Raw genomic sequence first — 19,505 nt, forward strand, 5'->3', positions numbered from 1 at the left:
CAAAGCTATATGACATTATAGTAGACACTCATTAAAGTAGGATAAATGCCTATCAGATCGTTAAGTTTTAGTTCAAAAGGAAAAAAGGCATTCAGCGTGTAAATGGAAAAATTACGCTGACACATCAAACATATATACTGTATACATGAAACAAGAGATTAATGAACTGAAACAAGAGCTCAATTGGTTAGAGCTTATGCTTAATTAGCGGAGATGAAACAAGAGATTAATGAACTGAAACAAGAGCTCAATTGGTTAGAGCTTATGCTTAATTAGTCGGAGACTTGGTTGTATTTGTTGCACGAACGAATACGATCGATCCGGGTTGTATCCTTTGTATACACCCTTGTATTTCGCCTTGGTTACAGTTGATATATGATATATTCCTTGCGCGAATGAATACAATGTGTGCGAACGAATATAGTTGACACAGATTGTATTCGGTGCTCGTTTGAATACAAGTGATACAGGCTGATAACAATTGAACAGTAGCTACAAAAGGTAACTAGGCAAACTATAGTTACTAGGATCTAAAATATAGCGTATTAAGAAAATTCCTCTAATTTAAACTCAAGCTTAATAGTTTTGACTGCCGAAATCAACTTAGAACAATTAATGTGAGATAGAGGAATTATTTTGAAAACAGACTATATGAAGGATGAATAGTCTTTAAGGTCATGGTGCAGCAGTAGTAGAGACTCTGAAGGCAATTTGATATTGGCTTTTGCATATAACATGGGAAGGGGCAGTAGCAATTTGGCGGAGGCAAAGGCAGCATGGATGGGGTGAAGCGGTGTATTTCACGGGGTTTCCAAAACATCGTCCTTGAATGTGACTCTATGGTAGTAATCAATATGATTAAAGGGAACGCAAGCTTAGCATGGCAAATGCATAATATAATTTTGGATACTAAACAACTACTTCAACATGTGAATTTTGAGATCCAACATTGTTTCCGTGAAGCTAATCAAGTAGCAGATGCTCTTGCTAAATAGGGCATTGAGGAGAATGAATCCATTTTCCTCAATCCTAGAGATCTTCCCAGGTGTGCCGCTGGACCCTATTTGATGGACAAGGCTCAAATGGCTTCAATAAGACATAAGCAAAGGAGGAACATGTTGTCATAAGTTTTTGTTTTTGTTAATGGTTTGTCTTGGATAAATTGGATGTACAAGGGTACTAATCTTGTATAGGATCATAGGAGTGTTTATAACTTAGATTGTGGATCTTTGTACTTGTATACGACCCTGGTTGTCTTTTCTTTATTTTATTTTATTTTATTTTATTTTAGTTTTTTTTAACAGAGACTAGGTTGATGCCCTCATCTGTTATGCTATAATTTTGGTTAGCAATACAAGGACCTAATGGCGTAAATTGTATTTTTAAAAAAAAGTCTACTTTTTTATTTACTTATTAATACTGACCATATAAGAATAATACGGAGAGAGCAGAAATGCATCAAACATGAGACCTATTTATAAAATGGAATACTTCTTGTTCGCCAGGACAATAAGAAAATGCGGATGTAAGATTTCAGTTCTATAGGTTCAATATCATTTAAGGTTATTATTTTTGGATTCATTATATTTTTAAATTTTGATTTCGTATTCACTATTTGTTTCAACTTTAGTAAAATTTCAACCATATAGTTATGCTTTGCTCGAAATTACTCGGTTTAAAAAAAAAAAAACTTAAGTTCAAATGAACCGTACCATTGCATCTGACTCCGCCTCAGAACAATGATAGGGGGAAAAATGAAAGATAATTTAGTATGACAAAAACTATATGGGCTGTGTTGCCAAGATAAGCGGTCAGCCGCAGCCCCAGAAAAATCACGTGTTGCAACCTTTACTACTCTCATTTACCATGAACAGCATTCTTAGTGTTGAACATGCGTTGCTGTTGTTCATTAATCCCCTTACCGACACTAATCTCCATACGGTTAATGGTCCTTTTGCGAAGGATTAAACAGAGGAGAACATGGTTTGCTTTTGACTGATAAGAACTTGAGTAGAAAACATGTTAGCATGTAGCAAGCTTACGATGACTTCAGACACCGGCGACCTGAGAGACTTGAATGAATTGATATCACTAAAGATGATGGTATTTTTGAGATTGATATTTTGCACAAAGAAATGAGCATCAAATAGGCAGCTTACACTTGAACCATGGAAGGATGGAATTTCATACACTTTTTAGATATGATGATGTCCGAACCAGCTTGTGCGCACCTAGACTAGTCCACCACCCAGTTGAAAGCTTGCGACAAGCCAACAACCCACAAGTACAGTTTTCCGGATGGCTAAACTTACCCACCAAGGATGGAGCAAATGGGCTCACATAGAGTATTGTAGCTAGATGGATTTTCATTATATTTTCCTCACCAAGCCATAAATGTAGTTAACTTACTCAGGTACAAAGGAGTTGGATTCACGACAGAGATTTCTGATGTTGCTGAACCCAGTTGTCATAATCTTGAAGCAGTTGTTGCAAAAGCAACGGCACTAGCCTGTCCACTAAAGCCTGCATCATTCTGTGTGAAACATAGTTCGTTTGAGATGAAATACAAAAGTTACAGAAATAGGTATTTCAGAATTCTTAAAGATGACTAATGAGTATAAAAATAGTGAGGGTCATTTCTATTTTTTACGATAGAAATATCATTTCATTTTGAAACTATTTGATTGTCTGCAGAACTATGTTTTCACAATGATAAAGATTTTTCAATCCGTAGCGACAAGTCCCATAAAAAGAATCATCAAGACATTTAATATCAAATTTAAGTTATGCTGTATAAAGCACTTTTACAAGGAATCTATCTAATGGAAATGGCTGTTCCACGAGGTCGATACCATGAAAAGTTTATTGCGGGAATTTGTCACCCTTACAGCAAGTAAAAGCTCTATGAAGACGTCTATGTTCATTTATATGCTGAAATGATCAAGAAAAAGTGTCACTGCTAACTAGTCATGATCACCTTAACTTCTGGAGTGAAGGAATTATCGATAGAACTTGGCAAATGGAAACATGCAGATGTATTTAGGTTCAAATGAGATGGACCAAGCTTGGTGCAAAAGGTTTCATGTCTAAATCAGAGCAAAGACCTTGTATGACACTCCGATTGTTTACTTTGATATGGTCCTTACTCTAAGAAAAATCCGGGTACAGTAAAACACACATGTCAATGAACAGAGTTTGGTTAATATCTAATTTACATTGCAATTTATGTTTCTAAAACTATTTGTGATCACAGAGAGTAAAGAAAATTTAGCAATAGACTCACAAGTTACCGGGACTCTCAACAGCAGAAGTAGGCAGCATGGTAAATGGCATGGTATATATCTGCAAATACAATCTAAGGTGACAAATTCCATTGAGAGGATCATAATATACAAGAAATTTTTCTTGTCAATATGATAATTGTACTGGAATGTTGTAGAGATTCAAAGGAAATATATCTCTGATTAACAATAAGTTTCACTAAAAGAATCTACTCATTCAAATACATTTAGACCTCAGTTCTGTGGAGTGGAACAACAGTCTGAAGATTATTGATAGATCATTCATGACCCATCAAATCTGGTTATATCCCGCATATCACATGCTGGTGTTACTATAACTAACTACAAGTCTACAATCAGATGGATCTGTGATATGAAAATTGTAAATTGGAAGTTTACAAGGAGCACGGTTAAAAAGTCCATGCCTACTCCAGTTTAGACTTAACAAGTCAAAAATGAGAACATATGTCAGAGGCGGAGCCATGATTTCAACCTTATGAGTTCTGAATTTTAGTACACGACTCCAAGTGTTAGTGACTGGGTTCTAAATTTAATATTTGTACATATTCGATGAATTTTAAACACTAAATACATTGTTTGAGAAAAAGCTACTGAGTTCAGCCGAACTACATGCCGAACCCGTAGTTCGGCTTGTCCCTCCACCCCTGTATAATGTGCTATCAATCTAACATTCTTGATAATAAGGCTTCAATTTTCTGACTGTTTTATGGATGACATGCTAAAAGTACTTTTTTCCAACTGTTCCAAAGGTGTAAATAAGCAATGAGAACTGAAAGGCAGCTATGATTCTAGTGTAGGAAAAGGTTTTATACCGTACGTCAGATATTAGGACAAGGAAGTGGCTCTCTTTATCCCTTGCTGCATGTATGTAAACATGCACGAGCATATTCATGCTGTCTACCTTCAACCTTGTACTCCTTTAACCCCTCATCTCTTCCCAATGGTGGATGTAGCACTCGGACACCGGGTTCATCTGAACCCAATACTTTCAACGCAGAGCATAAATTTATGTATAAAAATTCACTAAAATTGCAAAAAATAGTAGGTCTGAACCCATAATATTAAGGTTAAACCCATAGAACTTAAATCCTAAATTCGCCTCTGCCCGTTCCCCATATCAACTCCATGACTGTAATCATATTATTTGCAAGCGATGCTGTCAAAACTCGGAATGAAGAATAAAAAAAGGGCAGCCCGGTGCACTAAGCTCCCGCTATGCGTGAGGTCCGGGGAAGGGCCGGACCACAAGGGTCTATTGTACGCAGCCTTCAGAATGAAGAATAACACTTGCAAAATTCATATTGAGACTGTCCTGGAGAAATTCTAAGAAGAAAAATCAGTACTGCTAAAGTGATAATGTTAAATAGGGTAGCCTTTTCTTTCTGAGAAATTTTCCTACATGTCATAGGAAATTTGGCATGAGAATAAGCATAAAACATTCTAAGGAAAGAGAGGGAGAATAACCTCAAGAGAGATATTTAATTTCACATCAACATTTAGGAAAGGCTGAGATCCAACTGTTTCCCACGTTATACAGTTAACCATTGATGCTGCAAGTTAACAAAATTGCATGTGTAAACATGTAATTATAAATTCTAAGTATATTTCAAAAGCAAGTTAACAATGTCATGCTCTGATCTTGTTTTGATATACCTGAAAAGTGGTCATTCTGCTGCTCTACCAAATCTGAACCCTCAAACTGCAATGAACATTAGGCACTTATATATCAACTTCTTGAACGATAACTAATTTAGGAAACATAGAATCTCAGCAGATGATGGTTGTACATATTAGCGATAAATCTTAAGCTATCAGGTTTATTTTTTTCCTTCAGTGAATTACGTGTATTCGAAAGGAAGGTCGATGAATATGCAAGACTCATTTACAAAGAAGAATTGTTAAGTTAAACGTGGGAGAAGCTAATGTCCAGAAGAAAACTGTTTTCTTGCTTGTACAAAGATTGGGAAATTATACCTTAACTACACTCTTTTATCTCCTCCTCTCTATATCACTCCAGATAAAATTCTTCTCCGATGGTACTAACTAGATTAAAAGCAGTAGCTGCAACTGCGAATATTTTACTCCTCATAGCAACTATATTAACTGGCGATCACACAGCATAATTTCATTTTCAGACAACTAAACATCTCCAGGCGTTTAGCTAGCTCATGAAACAATTCAACTAGATTGAAACTTTGGAAGATTCTTGGTCTAGAAGAAAGACACATTGAACAGCAGTCACAGATACTGCTTCCTTAGGTTGGCGATGCTTCCAGAATCAGGGATACTATACTTGAAGCAGACAATCTATGCTTATTACCTTCGCAGTCTTTAGGAGCCTTACCTTGCAAGACAACATCTTCACAGTGCAGTCTTCGCTGGTTGGGTTCACTTGTAAAATCAAAACAGGGGCAACTTCAAAATTCAGAAGTTGAACTTGTGGCAGAGTACACCTGCAAGTAACATAATCAGCAAAATCTTATAACTCTTATTTAGTGTGTATAGGCTGGCAAGTGTTTACCCGTAAAACGGTACAGTTGAATTTGTTACGTGGTCTATAGACAAGCGAACAAATTTGATCCAAAAATGGTAAATAAATAAGATTAAAAGTAAGACTTAGCGATTAAAGTTGAAGAAGATGACAAGTTTGGCTCCGAAAGCAGTGTTTCCGAAGACAGAAATGATAGCAATGTAAAAGAGTAAATAAAATTGATTAATGGAGCGTGAAAGTGAAATACAACATAAGTTTTGTCAAAGATTTCGTGTCGTACAATGGTTGTTGAGCCTGCTATTTATAGCTATACCTAGGGAAACAAGATCCTAGGATCAAGTCCCACTTAAAAATGACAATAAATGAGCCATTAATGAAGACGTAACGGCAGACCATGAATGCAAATATTCTGTGCAACGGTTGCCCATTTAATGTCAGAGAATATTCTTCATTGAATGCTATCCGATGATAAATATTCGATCTGCTCCCGTTGACCATGTTCCCTTCGGGGTCTATCCGATATCAATTGTAGCCGTTGTCCCCGATACTGTCTATTACTTGGTTCGCCTTTTGCCTGTCTTCGGTTCCATGTGCCACGCTTTTATTCGATCATTTATTATAAACTAATTTTACCCTATACAGTAAGCACAAGATGAACTATTTTCTCTGCCAAAGAGTATCTGGTATCAATACATGAACATTTCTGATTATCCGTCACAAACTGAAAAGGCGCCAAAGTAGTTGAAACTCTCAGTGGCTATAAACCATTTTTCATAATGCGATTATTTGATAGTTCTACTGTTCTATCCAAATCCCCTTATCTATGTTGAATTTCCCTCTTCCTTTTGCCTTGCCATATCTTTTATGGATACCTCAAGAAACACAGGAAATATGCTAAACGTTAACCTTATGTGAGGTACATGAAAGTTTCTCATGCAGGATAGTTCTCGAGGATTTCATATCTTCTCAATTACACACTTCTATTTCAGGTATAGGCTGATAATTACCTAGTGGAATTGAAATCCACTCCCCCAAATAGTTAGAGAACCTAATTAAGCATATCATCTCCTCCATTTAGTTAAATATGTTAAATAATGGGAAGTAATATCCGCAGACTAAAAGGAGAGAAGAGAATTATTAAATTTACCCCAAGTTGTTTGATATCTCCATTCGGGAAGGCAAGAAAGGGTTACTCAAGTGATAAAACCCTTCGCTTCCAACCAAGAGCTTGGGAGTTTGAGTCACAAGGGAAAAATAAGAAAAAACATGATCGGGCCTTGGGGAGGTGGGTTTAAAGGCTGGAGTTTACCAAATTTTTAAGAAGTATCTCTATTAAGAATACTAATCATCACATAACATCTATCTTATGTTGATAAACTCTAGTCATCTATCCAACAACAACACCAGGTCTCTATGTTCTGCTCACTATCTGAGGAAGAAGTTAGGCCACTTAGAATGTCCATTGTTGATTAGTCATTATTGGAATTGAATGGTCATCATCTAGGGTAGAATGCTCGTTTAGATGCAGTTATACTTTAGCCGTCTGAAGAATTCATCAGAAGATCTTGCTTGGTTGTCACTGGAGTTTTGGTTGCGTAAGCTGCTGGTTTTGCACATTTCACTGCCTGTTGCTCAATTCACATTCAGTTGGCTCTTGAAAACATCCGTTGCAACTTGGTTAGTGTTATTGGACGATCATAAGAATTGGCTTTCAATTCATTTAGCCGCAGTTTTTAGTTATATCATCTTTCCTAGTGGGATAACAGCCCAACTGGCAGTTCTTTCTTAAGTTACAAACAGTAAAGGTAAGTCTAGGTTTAAGGTGGTGGCATTGCGGTGAGGACCAGTTAGCTAATTATCTTTTAATTACCAAAAATGATTAGGTTATAAGCTTATTGTGATATCACAAGCACAGGGGGCTAAATTACTTTCTTCTTTTGATGGACCGCATGTTAACAGGGAGAGGGCAGATATACCAAACGATTATTTGTTTGCAAAACTAGCATAGACCAAAAGAATCTATAGCTAGCATATATGAAGATTTCCGAAACAGAAAAGCAAAATAAACCAAGTCTCACGCATTTGAACAAATGATAAGGACAATAGTATATGAAAGCAAGAATCAGGTTAAGTCAACAAATACCAGGTGGCTCTTAGGCAACACCTATTAACAACGCTTAGAAATCTTTAAGCCTTTCCTAGCTACTGTGGAATCTCAGAAGTTAACCAAAAACTACAAGTACTAATTGGTTAAACTGACAGTAATCATACAACTCATATTTCAGGACCTGTCCGTGCAAAAAGTGGATCCTTAAGTCATCTAGAATGCAGCATAGAGCCTAATGCCATCTCTTTTGCGGTTCATAGACCAATAGAAGTATACGAGTATTCATAAAACTGTATGAAATGGTTAACTTTTTCAGTACTCTAATACCTGCTTAGAGGCGTAATAGTTCGATCAAATTCGTCTCTTTGCACAGTGGCGTTTGTTCTGCAAAACTTCTTTTCTATGTAACGATGACATGTATGACCGAATGGTATTCAATCTTTTTGTCAATACATAAACAGATAACTCGAAAACTACTTGACATCTAGCCACAATATTAAAAGAATGTTCAAGGTGGTTAAAATGCAATAGTTTCACACAGCAAGAAGAAAAGATAGAAGAGCAAGATGGAATGTCCTTGGACCATGACACTTGACAAGACGAAACAAATCCTTACCTGTACATGTTAGAATCAATAGATTCAAAGCTTTGCAAAGCTCTTTTGTTCAACATTGCTTCAACACCAGATTTATGGCTCAGAAATTCACTTATATGAAATGATTTATTATCTCCACCAATACCGTCATGTTTGGGAAGCTTAATTCTTTCTTTCTTCCTGGCAGAAAGGTTTGCTCTCTTGGAATCTGAGTCTGACAAATTAGACTTGATCACTTCAACGACTCCAATTCTCTTCCTGAAACAAATACCAGCTTTATATTTGCCATAGCATGAAGAGAACAGAAAAAAAAAAATCAAACGCTTACTATTCCGTAACATGAATTTGAACATTAGGAGTGTGGTTGGAAGGAAACAGAGTTGAAGGGAAGTAGAAAGACACCAGTGATAGTTACATACTATTTTAATAGAAGAATTAACCTAAATAGCCGCTTAAACTAACAATAGCTGGTGGATGTATAATATATGTATAATTCATATATAACCATGTATAATCAATGTATAGGAAAAGTAAAGAGTGAATCAGCGGGCTATTTGTGTAAAGATATCTTTTTAATACTTAGTATTTTGTATTTGTTTAGATCCACAACCATTCCCTTGCTGTTTTTCCTGCCTTTACTTTTCTATTGTAAAACATTTATAAAGCATAATTAGGCTCACAACAAGTGATGAAATTAAATCAAACATTAGACATATATATTTCTGAAACCATGAAATTTCTAGTTAAATGGAAACAAGTTATCTTGATTCTACTATGACTGAATTAAAACCATATGAATAAACTTTCCAAGGTCAAGACATGAAACAAGAGTAATAATATCATAATTCTCAAAAAGATATAACAATTGGGGTAGAAGAAGAGTAAATTCACCTGGAAAAGGAGCATTGTTGGAGGAGAAATGAGTAATTAAACCCAGCAGTTTGAATGACCCTCATAACTAACAGCTAGCCTCTAAGATTCAAAGTACAAGTTTAATGCCATGGTAAGTTTTATAGTTGCAGCCAAAGAGAAGAGGAATTATATTAAAGGAATTGTTGTGATGTCTTAGTTTTTACCCGGGAAAGTGGGTGCGTGCACTGTGCAGACTAGCTCTTCCTCTCTTGTTTGGCAGTTAGGCTCATCACCATATATATCCATTCATTCACGTGGACTACTTCAGCAATCAGAACGACCTGCCTTTTCCAAAAATACCCATTTCTGTCCACCAATTATTAATTTATTACCCCCTTCCAAAATAAGCGAAATCAATTGAATTTTAACTTAATATAGTCGCCCCTAAATCTATATCTATATTAATTTAAAATATACGTATAATAATATAGTTTATGCATAAATCTATCTATCTATATCTATATCTATATCTATATCTATCTATCTATCTACACTACTAGAAATTCGCTAAAAACCGACCCCAAAAAACGACCAAAGTTGGTCGGTTATGGCCAATTACCGACCAAAACGCGACCATTACGGTGTGGACGGTGTTTTGATGGTCGGAATGGCTTACCGATACCGACCAACTTTGATCGGTAGCTTAAAACGACAATCTGACAAGTTTAATTACTTAACGACCAACTTTGGTCGGAAACATATTTTATTAATTTAATTTTACCGACCAAAGTTGGTCGGTTTAACTAAATTATATTTTTTTATTAATTATTAAAATTAAAAAAAACCGACCAACTTTGGTCGGTAATTGAAAATATATTTTTTTAAAATAATTAAAATTAAACATTACCGACCAACTATGGTCGGTAATCTCAACAGTGCAGGCAAAATACCGACCAAAGTTGGTCGGTAATGTTGAATTCTGGGAATTCAATATTCATTAACCGACCAACTTTGGTCGGTATTTTGGAATAATTTATTTTTTTTATTAAAAACCGACCAACTTTGGTCGGTTTTTCTGGGTTTAATTTTGGCATAAAATGCCTGTTTTGGCAGCTACACCACCTGCCAGCATACCAATACACCTAATAACAACAACAACGCAACAACAACAACAACAACAACAACACAATAACAACAACAACACAACAACAACAACAACCAAAACATTCAATAAATACTTTAAAACTAACAAATTAAAGTTCAATTGAACATAAAAATTCAAAACCAAGTTAAAACTAATTACAACTAGTTCAAAACTGGTTCTATTTGTCTAGTTCAAAGTATATAAAAGTCAAGGGGTATTTTCTACAATATCATCATCACTGTCTGATGAACTTTCATTTACAAGACGATATAGAGAACGGTCTTGTGGAGGACGGGAAGCACGATCACGGGGAGGACGGGAGGAACGATCACGAGCAGGACGGGAGGAACGATCACATGGAGGTCGACCCTCTGGAGATGACTCACGAGATCGGGGCAACGGAAAAGCTCTACTAGATAGGAGAGTTCTGATGTGAGCTTGCATGACAAGGAATTGAGCATCTTTAAGCCTTTCTCTTTCCTTGGCCGCTTCTAGCTCTGATGTGAGCTTTGTCAGTGTCTCCCGCATAGCGGAGAGGCTCTCCCTATTAAGTTGCTCGCCTTGTGAGGAAGTCCCTATTCCTCGCATTCCACACTTATAGCGATGGAAGTTTTTAGTAGGAAGCCCGTATACCTTCTCCCATTTTGGACCGCCAACAGACTCCAACCATATTCTTTCAGCATCCTCGTCCGAAGGTTGGGTTGGCTTACCTGATTCACCAGCTGGATGACTACGGATGAATTCCTCCACGTTACTTTGGTAGCGACCCTATATTATTTTAAATTAAATCAGTATTTTAAAATTTTTATAAAAGTAAATTATAATACTTAAAGAAAATTAAAAGCTTACATATGCAGTCGAGGCCCGGTCCTCGACCCACCTATCTTGATCCCTCTCTTTTTTCTTCTTCATAATATGTGTCTCCTTGAATAGCTCATCATGACTCATTGGACGCCCATACTTCTTTTTCCTGAAAACAAATTAATTTAGTTAATAAACAGAATAGATATACTTAGAAAAGTAAAATAATTTAAGTAATTACGTACCAATCTTCTTTTTATTATCCCTAGGCTGATCGCACCTTCAGTGTGCAAGGAGCCTCCCTTCTCGGATGCGCGAGCTTTCTTTCCTTTTTCGCTCCTCTCTAAGAACTCTGCGGTAAGCCATTGCCTTTGCAAATCATTCCACAAATTCTCAAGTAACCAGCCAGGACTCTTGTTCTTCTTTCTAGCATCCGAGAAAGCATCCGCCAATCTCTTGCGAGCTTTATGATGAAAATTTATAGCCACTTTCGCGCTATAGCGGTCTTCCCATACACACTTGCTCTGTATTTCAAAAGTTAAATATTAAATGGAAATATCATAAATATAAATTATTAAACTATTTAAAAGAACATTTATACCTTAAATTGATTGAAAATTTGCTCCTTCAGTGAGAATGGGCAATCAGTCCAAGTCGCATAAAGGCCATCATAAAGCTTTCTGATGGCATTGGTGATTATCCTCGTAGTCTTATTACCCGGCCTGAACCTGCAATTTAACAATAAAAATACATTAATATCTTAGTAAAAATGTTACAAATCAATAGACGCAAAAATAATGAATAACACTTACCCATCACCCTCAAGGACTATGATGATCCTGCCATATCGATCATAATGTACTGCCTCGTCATCACCATCCGAAGCATGTGTATCAGAGGCATGTGAAGACGGTGTAGGAAGGTCAAAGCTACTGCCTCGCAGGCGAAGGCCTGCAATAGATGGAGTCGATGATGAAGATGGTTGCGATCCCTGTGACTGCGACATAGCTGGATGCGACCCAAGTGGATGTGATACCGATGGCTGTGACCCGAGTGGCTGTGACCCGAGTGGCTGTGACATGGATGGATGCGATCCATGTGGCTGTGATATGTAGGGATGTGATCCATGTGGATGTGATGCAGATGGCTGTGAGGCAGCTGGACTGTATGTCGGACGTATAGTCCTATGGCCCTGTGATGGAAGACTTGGTGTCTGAATGAAGGTGTACGACTCGTGATGCTGTGGCAGCTCAGTATAGCCGTGTGGTGGAGGATAAGACATAGGCATCTCTGAAAAGGGTGGACAAGAGGGAGTATTATTTTCTACCCTCCTCTTTCCCTTCCTACCCTTTTCTCGACCCCGAGAACTAGTAGGGTCATTGTTACCTTGACCCTTGCCTGCCATCTGCATAATATAATACACATTTAGATTGAAACATATAAGAAACTAGCTATAAAACGAGAGTGCTTTAAAAAACCAACTTTTTAATCCTCATCGACGTATTGTTCCTCGTCCGAGAATTCTTCGTCCTCACTTGTTTGAGCTTCATCAGTTGATTCTTCGTCCTCATTTTCTATAATTGTTACTTCATTTATATCAACTTCTTCCAATATGCATTCAGGATGTTCCAAATCATTTTCTAACTGATCGTCCACTATTTGGTGAACATTGGAGATATCATTTTGATATGCAACATCTAACACATTCTCGACTTCCACCCTACCTACAGGCTTAGTTTTTATTACAACCCACCAATCGGACTTATTCCGCCGCAATGGATAAGGAGCATAATACACTTGCCTAACGTTATGTGCAATTATGAAAGGATCATAGCGATCATACTCCCTCGTATGATTAACCTCAATTATGTTGTATTGGTTATGTACTCTTGTACCTCTTGTTGGATTTGGGTCAAACCACTTGCATCTAAAGAGTATCAATTTTTTATATGGCCAACCTTTATATTCTAGTTGTAATATTTCTTTGACCACACCATAATAATCAATATCTCCAACTTGATTGCCATCACCACCTTGAACCCACACCCCGCTGTTGTTGCTATTTTTATTTTTAGGGCAATCCTCTGTATGAAACTTATAACCATTCACTACGTACTTAGACATTGTTGTGACCTGAAGCCCAGGTCCCCAAGATATATCTTTCAAAAATTGATTTACACCATTATTTGGATTATTTACCTACATAGAGTTAAAAAAATTCATAAGTTAGCACAATTTATGAATCAATTTTTATACATTCACTACACACACACACACACACACACATATATATATATATATATATATATACACACACACACACACACTTACAAACTGTTTGAACCACGTATCAAATCTTGTATATACAACATCATGGCCAAATTGACCCATGAAGTGACTGTGACATATCAAATATTTTTAGTAGTTGCATCAATATCTAGTCACAGTAAATTTTATATTTTGATAACTAATAAATCAATACTTACTTGAGAAATGGTACAACTTCGGGACAATTTAGTAACACATGAAGTGTAGCTGACTTGTACTCCATATCACTCAAACTTCTCTTTCTAACATCCTTAGAACATCGGCCTGGTTGATTGAATATGGACATTGGTGGATATAATGGATCATTCACACATTCGACCGTGTGCCTATTGGGCCTATTCCTAGAACATGGCACGTTACTCTCAAAATAATAAGAACAAAAATGTGCAGTTTCCTTTGCAAGATAGGCTTCGCATATAGATCCTTCAATCTTATTCCTCTGCTTAACAAATTGTTTGCATTTGCCAATTGTCCTACATAATCTCATGTTAGCCAATAACATTCAAATAAAATAGAATAGTACATCAAACTTATAATATTACCTCTCAAAGGGATACATCCATCTGCATTGAACAGGCCCTCCAAGTCGTGCCTCGTGTACAAGGTGTATTGGAAGGTGTTCCATCACATCAAAGAAACCACATGGGAATATTTTTTCCATCTTACTAGAAATTACACGGATGTTCTGGTCCATCCGAAGTAGGTTTTCTTCCCTTAATGTGGTAGAACACAAGTCTTTGAAAAATAAACTAATCTCTGTGATGGATTTCCAAGATTCTTTCAGGCAAACCACAAAATGCAATAGGCACTAAGGTCTCCATGAAAACATGGCAGTCATGACTTTTCAAATGGCTCAACTTCCCTACCTCCATATCTACTTTTTTTCCAAGATTCGACGCATAACCCTCAGGCATCTTCAATTTCGTAACCCAATCACAAATTTGTCGTCTTTCCTCCAAAGTGAATGTGTAACTTGCTTTGGGCTTGAACACCTTACCATTGTTTGCTGTCTGCAAGTATAATTCAGGCCACCTGCAATATTCTTATAAGTCCATTCTAGCCTTCGGGTTATCTTTTGTCTTACCTTTAACATCCATCACTATGTTGAATAAATTATCAAAATAATTCTTCTCGATATGCATGACATCAAGGTTGTGTCGGAGAAGATTATCCTTCCAATAAGGCAACTCCCAAAATATACTCTGTTTCATCCAATTATGATTAACACCATATCCGGGGAATCTATAAGGTGGAGCCTCAGTAACTTTACTGAAGTTCTGGACCCTCTCCCAAATTTCCTCACCTGAAAGTATCGGAGGTGGAGAATCATATTCCACTTTATTCTTTTTGAATGCATTTTTCATCCTTCTAAACTCATGATCATCAGGCAAGAATTGACGGTGACAATCAAACCATGATTGCTTTCGGCCATGTTTCAAAGTGAACGCTTTACTATTTTCCATGCAGTAAGGACAAGCTAGCTTCCCAGCAGTCATCCACCCAGACAACATTCCATACGCAGGAAAATCATTAATAGTCCACATTAAATTAGCATGCAAATTGAAATTCTGCTTGGTTGATATGTCATATATTTCAACACCATCATACCACAATTGTTTTAGCTCATCAATCAAAGGTTGCAAATATACATCAATCAAACTTTTCGGATTACGTGGACCGGGGATAATACAATTTAAGAATATATATGGACTAGTCATATACAACTCAAGTGGTAGATTATAAGGTGTAAGAAAGACAGGCCAACATGAATATGGTGTCGCAGATATAGAAAAAGGCGTGAAGCCATCCGCACACAGACCTAACCGAATGTTCCTTGGTTCACTAGGAAAATCTGGATATGTCCTATCAAAGTGCTTCCAAGCTTCTCCATCTGAAGGATGACACATAACACCAGGTGGTCTTCTATTTTCAAAGTGCCATCTCATATGAGGAGTAGAACTCATCGACAGATATAACCTCTTTAACCTAGGTATAAGAGGTAAATAATGCATCGCCTTGACAGCGACCATATTCCCGCTAGAAAGCCTCTTGAAACGAGGCTTTTCGCAAAATTTACAACTGTCTAAAGTTGCATCATCTTTATAATATAACATGCAACCATCTTCACAACAATCAATTCTCATTGACGAAAGTCCTAACTTAGAAACCAATCTCTTTACCTTATAGAAATCACCAGGTAAGTTGATATTAGGGTCAACTAGTTCACTCATAAGGTCAATGAAAGAGTCCATGGCTACTTGAGAAATATTCCAATTAGATTTGATACTTAGTAATCTAACTGCAACAGACAGCTCAGAGTGCAGACTTCCTTCACGTAATGGACGACTAGCTTCCTCTAACTGTTCATAAAAATGTTTTGCGTCATCATTAGGAGTTTGTTCAACATTTTCATTGGGCTCACCCCCGAAGTGCATCCCAAAAGCATCCGCAACCATATCCTGAATTCTAGAATCAAGATTTGTATTCTCCACCGACCTACTACTTTCACCAACAACCATGTTATGAAATATCCCACGGCTACCATCGATCTCTCCATGATTAGTCCACATAAAGTAATTCTCTATAAACCCCTTCCTATAAAGATGAAGCTTAACTTCCTCCGATTTTTTAAACTTCATACAATCGCACCTGACACAAGGGCACCTAATTACTCCTTCACTTTGGTATGGTGGAAGTGACATTGCATGTCCAATAAAGTCATCAACCCCTTCTACAAAATCCTCCCGCAATCCCCGCCGATTAGGATAATTCCTATTGTACATCCAAGTACGATGTTCCATCTATACAAATAAAACAAGAATAAATTAATTTATTCTACAATTATAAATTAATTATATCTTTTTTAGTTAATTCAAGATAATAATTGGCTCCTAATTATACCAATTTATATCCTAAAAGTTTAATTCATATTCAAAAGGTCCAATTCATATCTTAAAAGTTCAATTCATATCCTAAAAGTTCAATTCACAAGAACAAATCCTAAAAACTAAAATTTCAATTCATATCCTACGAGTTTAAACATAAACTAACTAAACTAAAGAAATTCAACCCATACCCTAAAAGTTCGATTCACAAGAACAAATTAATTTATTCTACAATTATAAATTAATTATATCTTTTTTAGTTAATTCAAGATAATTATTTTTTCCTAATTACACCAATTTATATCCTAAAAGTTTAATTCATATCCAAAAGGTCAAATTCATATCTTAAAAGTTCAATTCATATCCTAAAAGTTCAATTCACAAGAACAAATCCTAAAAACTAAAATTTCAATTCATATCCTACGAGTTTAAACATAAACTAACTAAATTAAAGAAATTCAACCCATACCCTAGAAGTTCGATTCACAAGAACAAATTAATTTATTCTACAATTATCAATTAATTATATCTTTTTTAGTTAATTCAAGATAATTATTTTTTCCTAATTACACCAATTTATATCCTAAAAGTTCAATTCATATCCAAAAGGTCCAATTCATATCTTAAAAGTTCAATCCATATCGTAAAAGTTCAATTCACAAGAACAAATCCTAAAAACTAAAATTTCAATTCATATCCTACGAGTTTAAACATAAACTAACTAAACTAAAGAAATTCAACCCATACCCTAGAAGTTCAATTCACAAGAACAAATTAATTTATTCTACAATTATAAATTAATTATATCTTTTTTAGTTAATTCAAGATAATTATTTTTTCCTAATTACACCAATTTATATCCTAAAAGTTCAATTCATATCCAAAAGGTCCAATTCATATCTTAAAAGTTCAATTCATACCTAAAAGTTTAATTCACAAGAACAAATCCTAAAAACTAAAATTTCAATTCATATCCTACGAGTTTAAACATAAACTAACTAAACTAAAGAAATTCAACCCATACCCTAAAAGTTCGATTCACAAGAACAAATTAATTTATTCTACAATTATAAATTAATTATATCTTTTTTAGTTAATTCAAGATAATTATTTTTTCCTAATTACACCAATTTATATCATAAAAGTTCAATTCATATCCAAAAGGTCCAATTCATATCTTAAAAGTTCAATTCATATCCTAAAAGTTCAATTCACAAGAATAAATCCTAAAAACTAAAATTTCAATTCATATCCTACGAGTTTAAACATAAACTAACTAAACTAAAGAAATTCAACCCATACCCTAAAAGTTCGATTCACAAGAATAAATTAATTTATTCTACAATTATAAATTAATTATATCTTTTTTAGTTAATTCAAGATAATTATTTTTTTCTAATTACACCAATTTATATCCTAAAAGTTCAATTCATATCCAAAAGGTCCAATTCATATCTTAAAAGTTCAATTCATATCCTAAAAGTTCAATTCACAAGAACAAATCCTAAAAACTAAAATTTCAATTCATATCCTACGAGTTTAAACATAAACTAACTAAACTAAAGAAATTCAACCCATACCCTAAAAGTTCAATTCACAAGAACAAATCGTAAACCCTAGATTCTAACTAAACTATTCATGACAATACAAAGTTAATAATTTAATTCTAACTAAACTATTCAAGACAATAACTAAACTAAAGAAATTCAACCCATACCCTAAACTAAACTAATTCATAACTAATTGACTAATTAACAAAACTAATTAGTTAATAAAACTAATTAACAAAACTAATTAAAACAAGACCTAAACCCTAATCCTCAATAAAATGCAATGTTCAAATAATTGAAACACTAATCAATTGAAACTAATTCATAACTAATTAACAAAACCTAGAAATAATAAATAAATGGGTTGTAATTCAAACCTAGAATTTTTAGGAGATGGAGAAGGAGAGGGGCGGTAGTGGCAGTGGCAGCGGCGACGGCGAGGGATGGGCGGTGGCGACGCGGGGTGGGGAATGGGATTTATGTGAGGGAAATAGAGAAGGAGAGGGGAAGGTTTTGAGTGAGGGAAATAGAGAAGAGAGGGGAAAATAAGAGAGAAATGGGGGTTTCCCCCGTTTTTCAATTCTCTGATTTCAGAATTACCGACCAAAGTTGGTCGGTAATTTTGGTCGGTACATTAAGTGTTGACCTTTTGAAAAAAAACCGACCAACTCTGGTCGATTTTTTTAAAAAAAAATTAAATTCTTTTTTTTTGTGTGTTTTTTTCTTAAAATATTGTAAACTATAAAAAAATATTATAAACTACAAGCATTTATTTTATTTAACTATGCAATTATTATAAATAATTATAAACTATAAGAATAATCTTTATAAATAATTATATTAACTATTTAATTTTAATAAATTATAATAGCATCTATCTAAGTAAATTTTCTAAGTTATAATTAAGTATGTGAGTAATTTCTCACACACACACATACACTATATTGTAATTGATGCTAATAACTTCTTTTTTCATTCGTTCATCACTAATAATGCATGACATAGATTAATCGATATATAGGTCGAGACGTTTTGATGAATCATCGATTAATATTCATCAATACATCTAAGTAAGTTATAAGTCGATGAATCAATTTACAAATAGATATATTTGATGATAAAGTATATATACTAATTAGTATCTTCCCAAGTCTATCCCTAAAAAAACCCGACCCTGTGGTCCTAGCACTTCGTGTTCTTATATATATATATACACACACACAAACACACTTCACTGTAATACTTTAACTATATATATAGCTTGTTAAAGTTTGACCATGTTTGACATATTAATTTAACTCGTTTACTTAATACTAATAGCTTCTTTCCTTTATTTAATTTGTGATCCATATATATATATATATATATATATATATATATATATATATATATATGTCAAAGATGTTTAGTATTAATTCTTTTATTTTTCATTCATTCATCACTAATAATG

At 35.1% G+C, this 19,505-nt stretch overlaps 1 protein-coding gene across 2 annotated transcripts; it reads right to left on the reverse strand.

Annotated features, from left to right (window-relative positions):
- Positions 1 to 2,065: 2,065 nt before the first annotated feature.
- On the reverse strand, positions 2,066 to 9,628 carry LOC104118758 (uncharacterized). Of its 2 annotated transcripts, XM_009630100.4 has the most exons (8): positions 9,572 to 9,628; positions 9,387 to 9,467; positions 8,517 to 8,753; positions 5,647 to 5,755; positions 4,956 to 5,001; positions 4,767 to 4,852; positions 3,284 to 3,342; positions 2,066 to 2,533 (listed from the first exon to the last, which is right to left on the reverse strand). In XM_009630100.4, exons 2-8 carry the CDS (start codon positions 9,449 to 9,451, stop codon positions 2,431 to 2,433), a joined length of 705 nt encoding a protein of 234 aa, XP_009628395.1. In that variant the 5' UTR covers positions 9,452 to 9,467; positions 9,572 to 9,628; the 3' UTR covers positions 2,066 to 2,430. The 2 variants fall into 2 exon arrangements, with proteins under 2 accessions (XP_009628395.1, XP_009628396.1); XM_009630101.4 differs by lacking the exon at positions 3,284 to 3,342 and having other exon boundaries at positions 9,387 to 9,593.
- Between the last annotated feature and the right edge of the window lie 9,877 nt (positions 9,629 to 19,505).

Source organism: Nicotiana tomentosiformis, chromosome 8 (assembly GCF_000390325.3).
Source record: "Nicotiana tomentosiformis chromosome 8, ASM39032v3, whole genome shotgun sequence".
Classification (NCBI taxonomy): Eukaryota; Viridiplantae; Streptophyta; class Magnoliopsida; order Solanales; family Solanaceae; genus Nicotiana; species Nicotiana tomentosiformis.

Coding starts and splice junctions, on each gene's coding strand:
- LOC104118758 (XM_009630100.4), bottom strand. CDS start 9,451: ATGAGGGTCATTCAAACTGCTGGGTTTAATTACTCATTTCTCCTCCAA. Junction 4,853..4,955: donor GCAGAATGACCACTTTTCAG/GTATATCAAAAC, acceptor GTTAACTTGCAG/CATCAATGGTTAACTGTATA. Junction 2,534..3,283: donor GTTGAGAGTCCCGGTAACTT/GTGAGTCTATTG, acceptor TGTTTCACACAG/AATGATGCAGGCTTTAGTGG.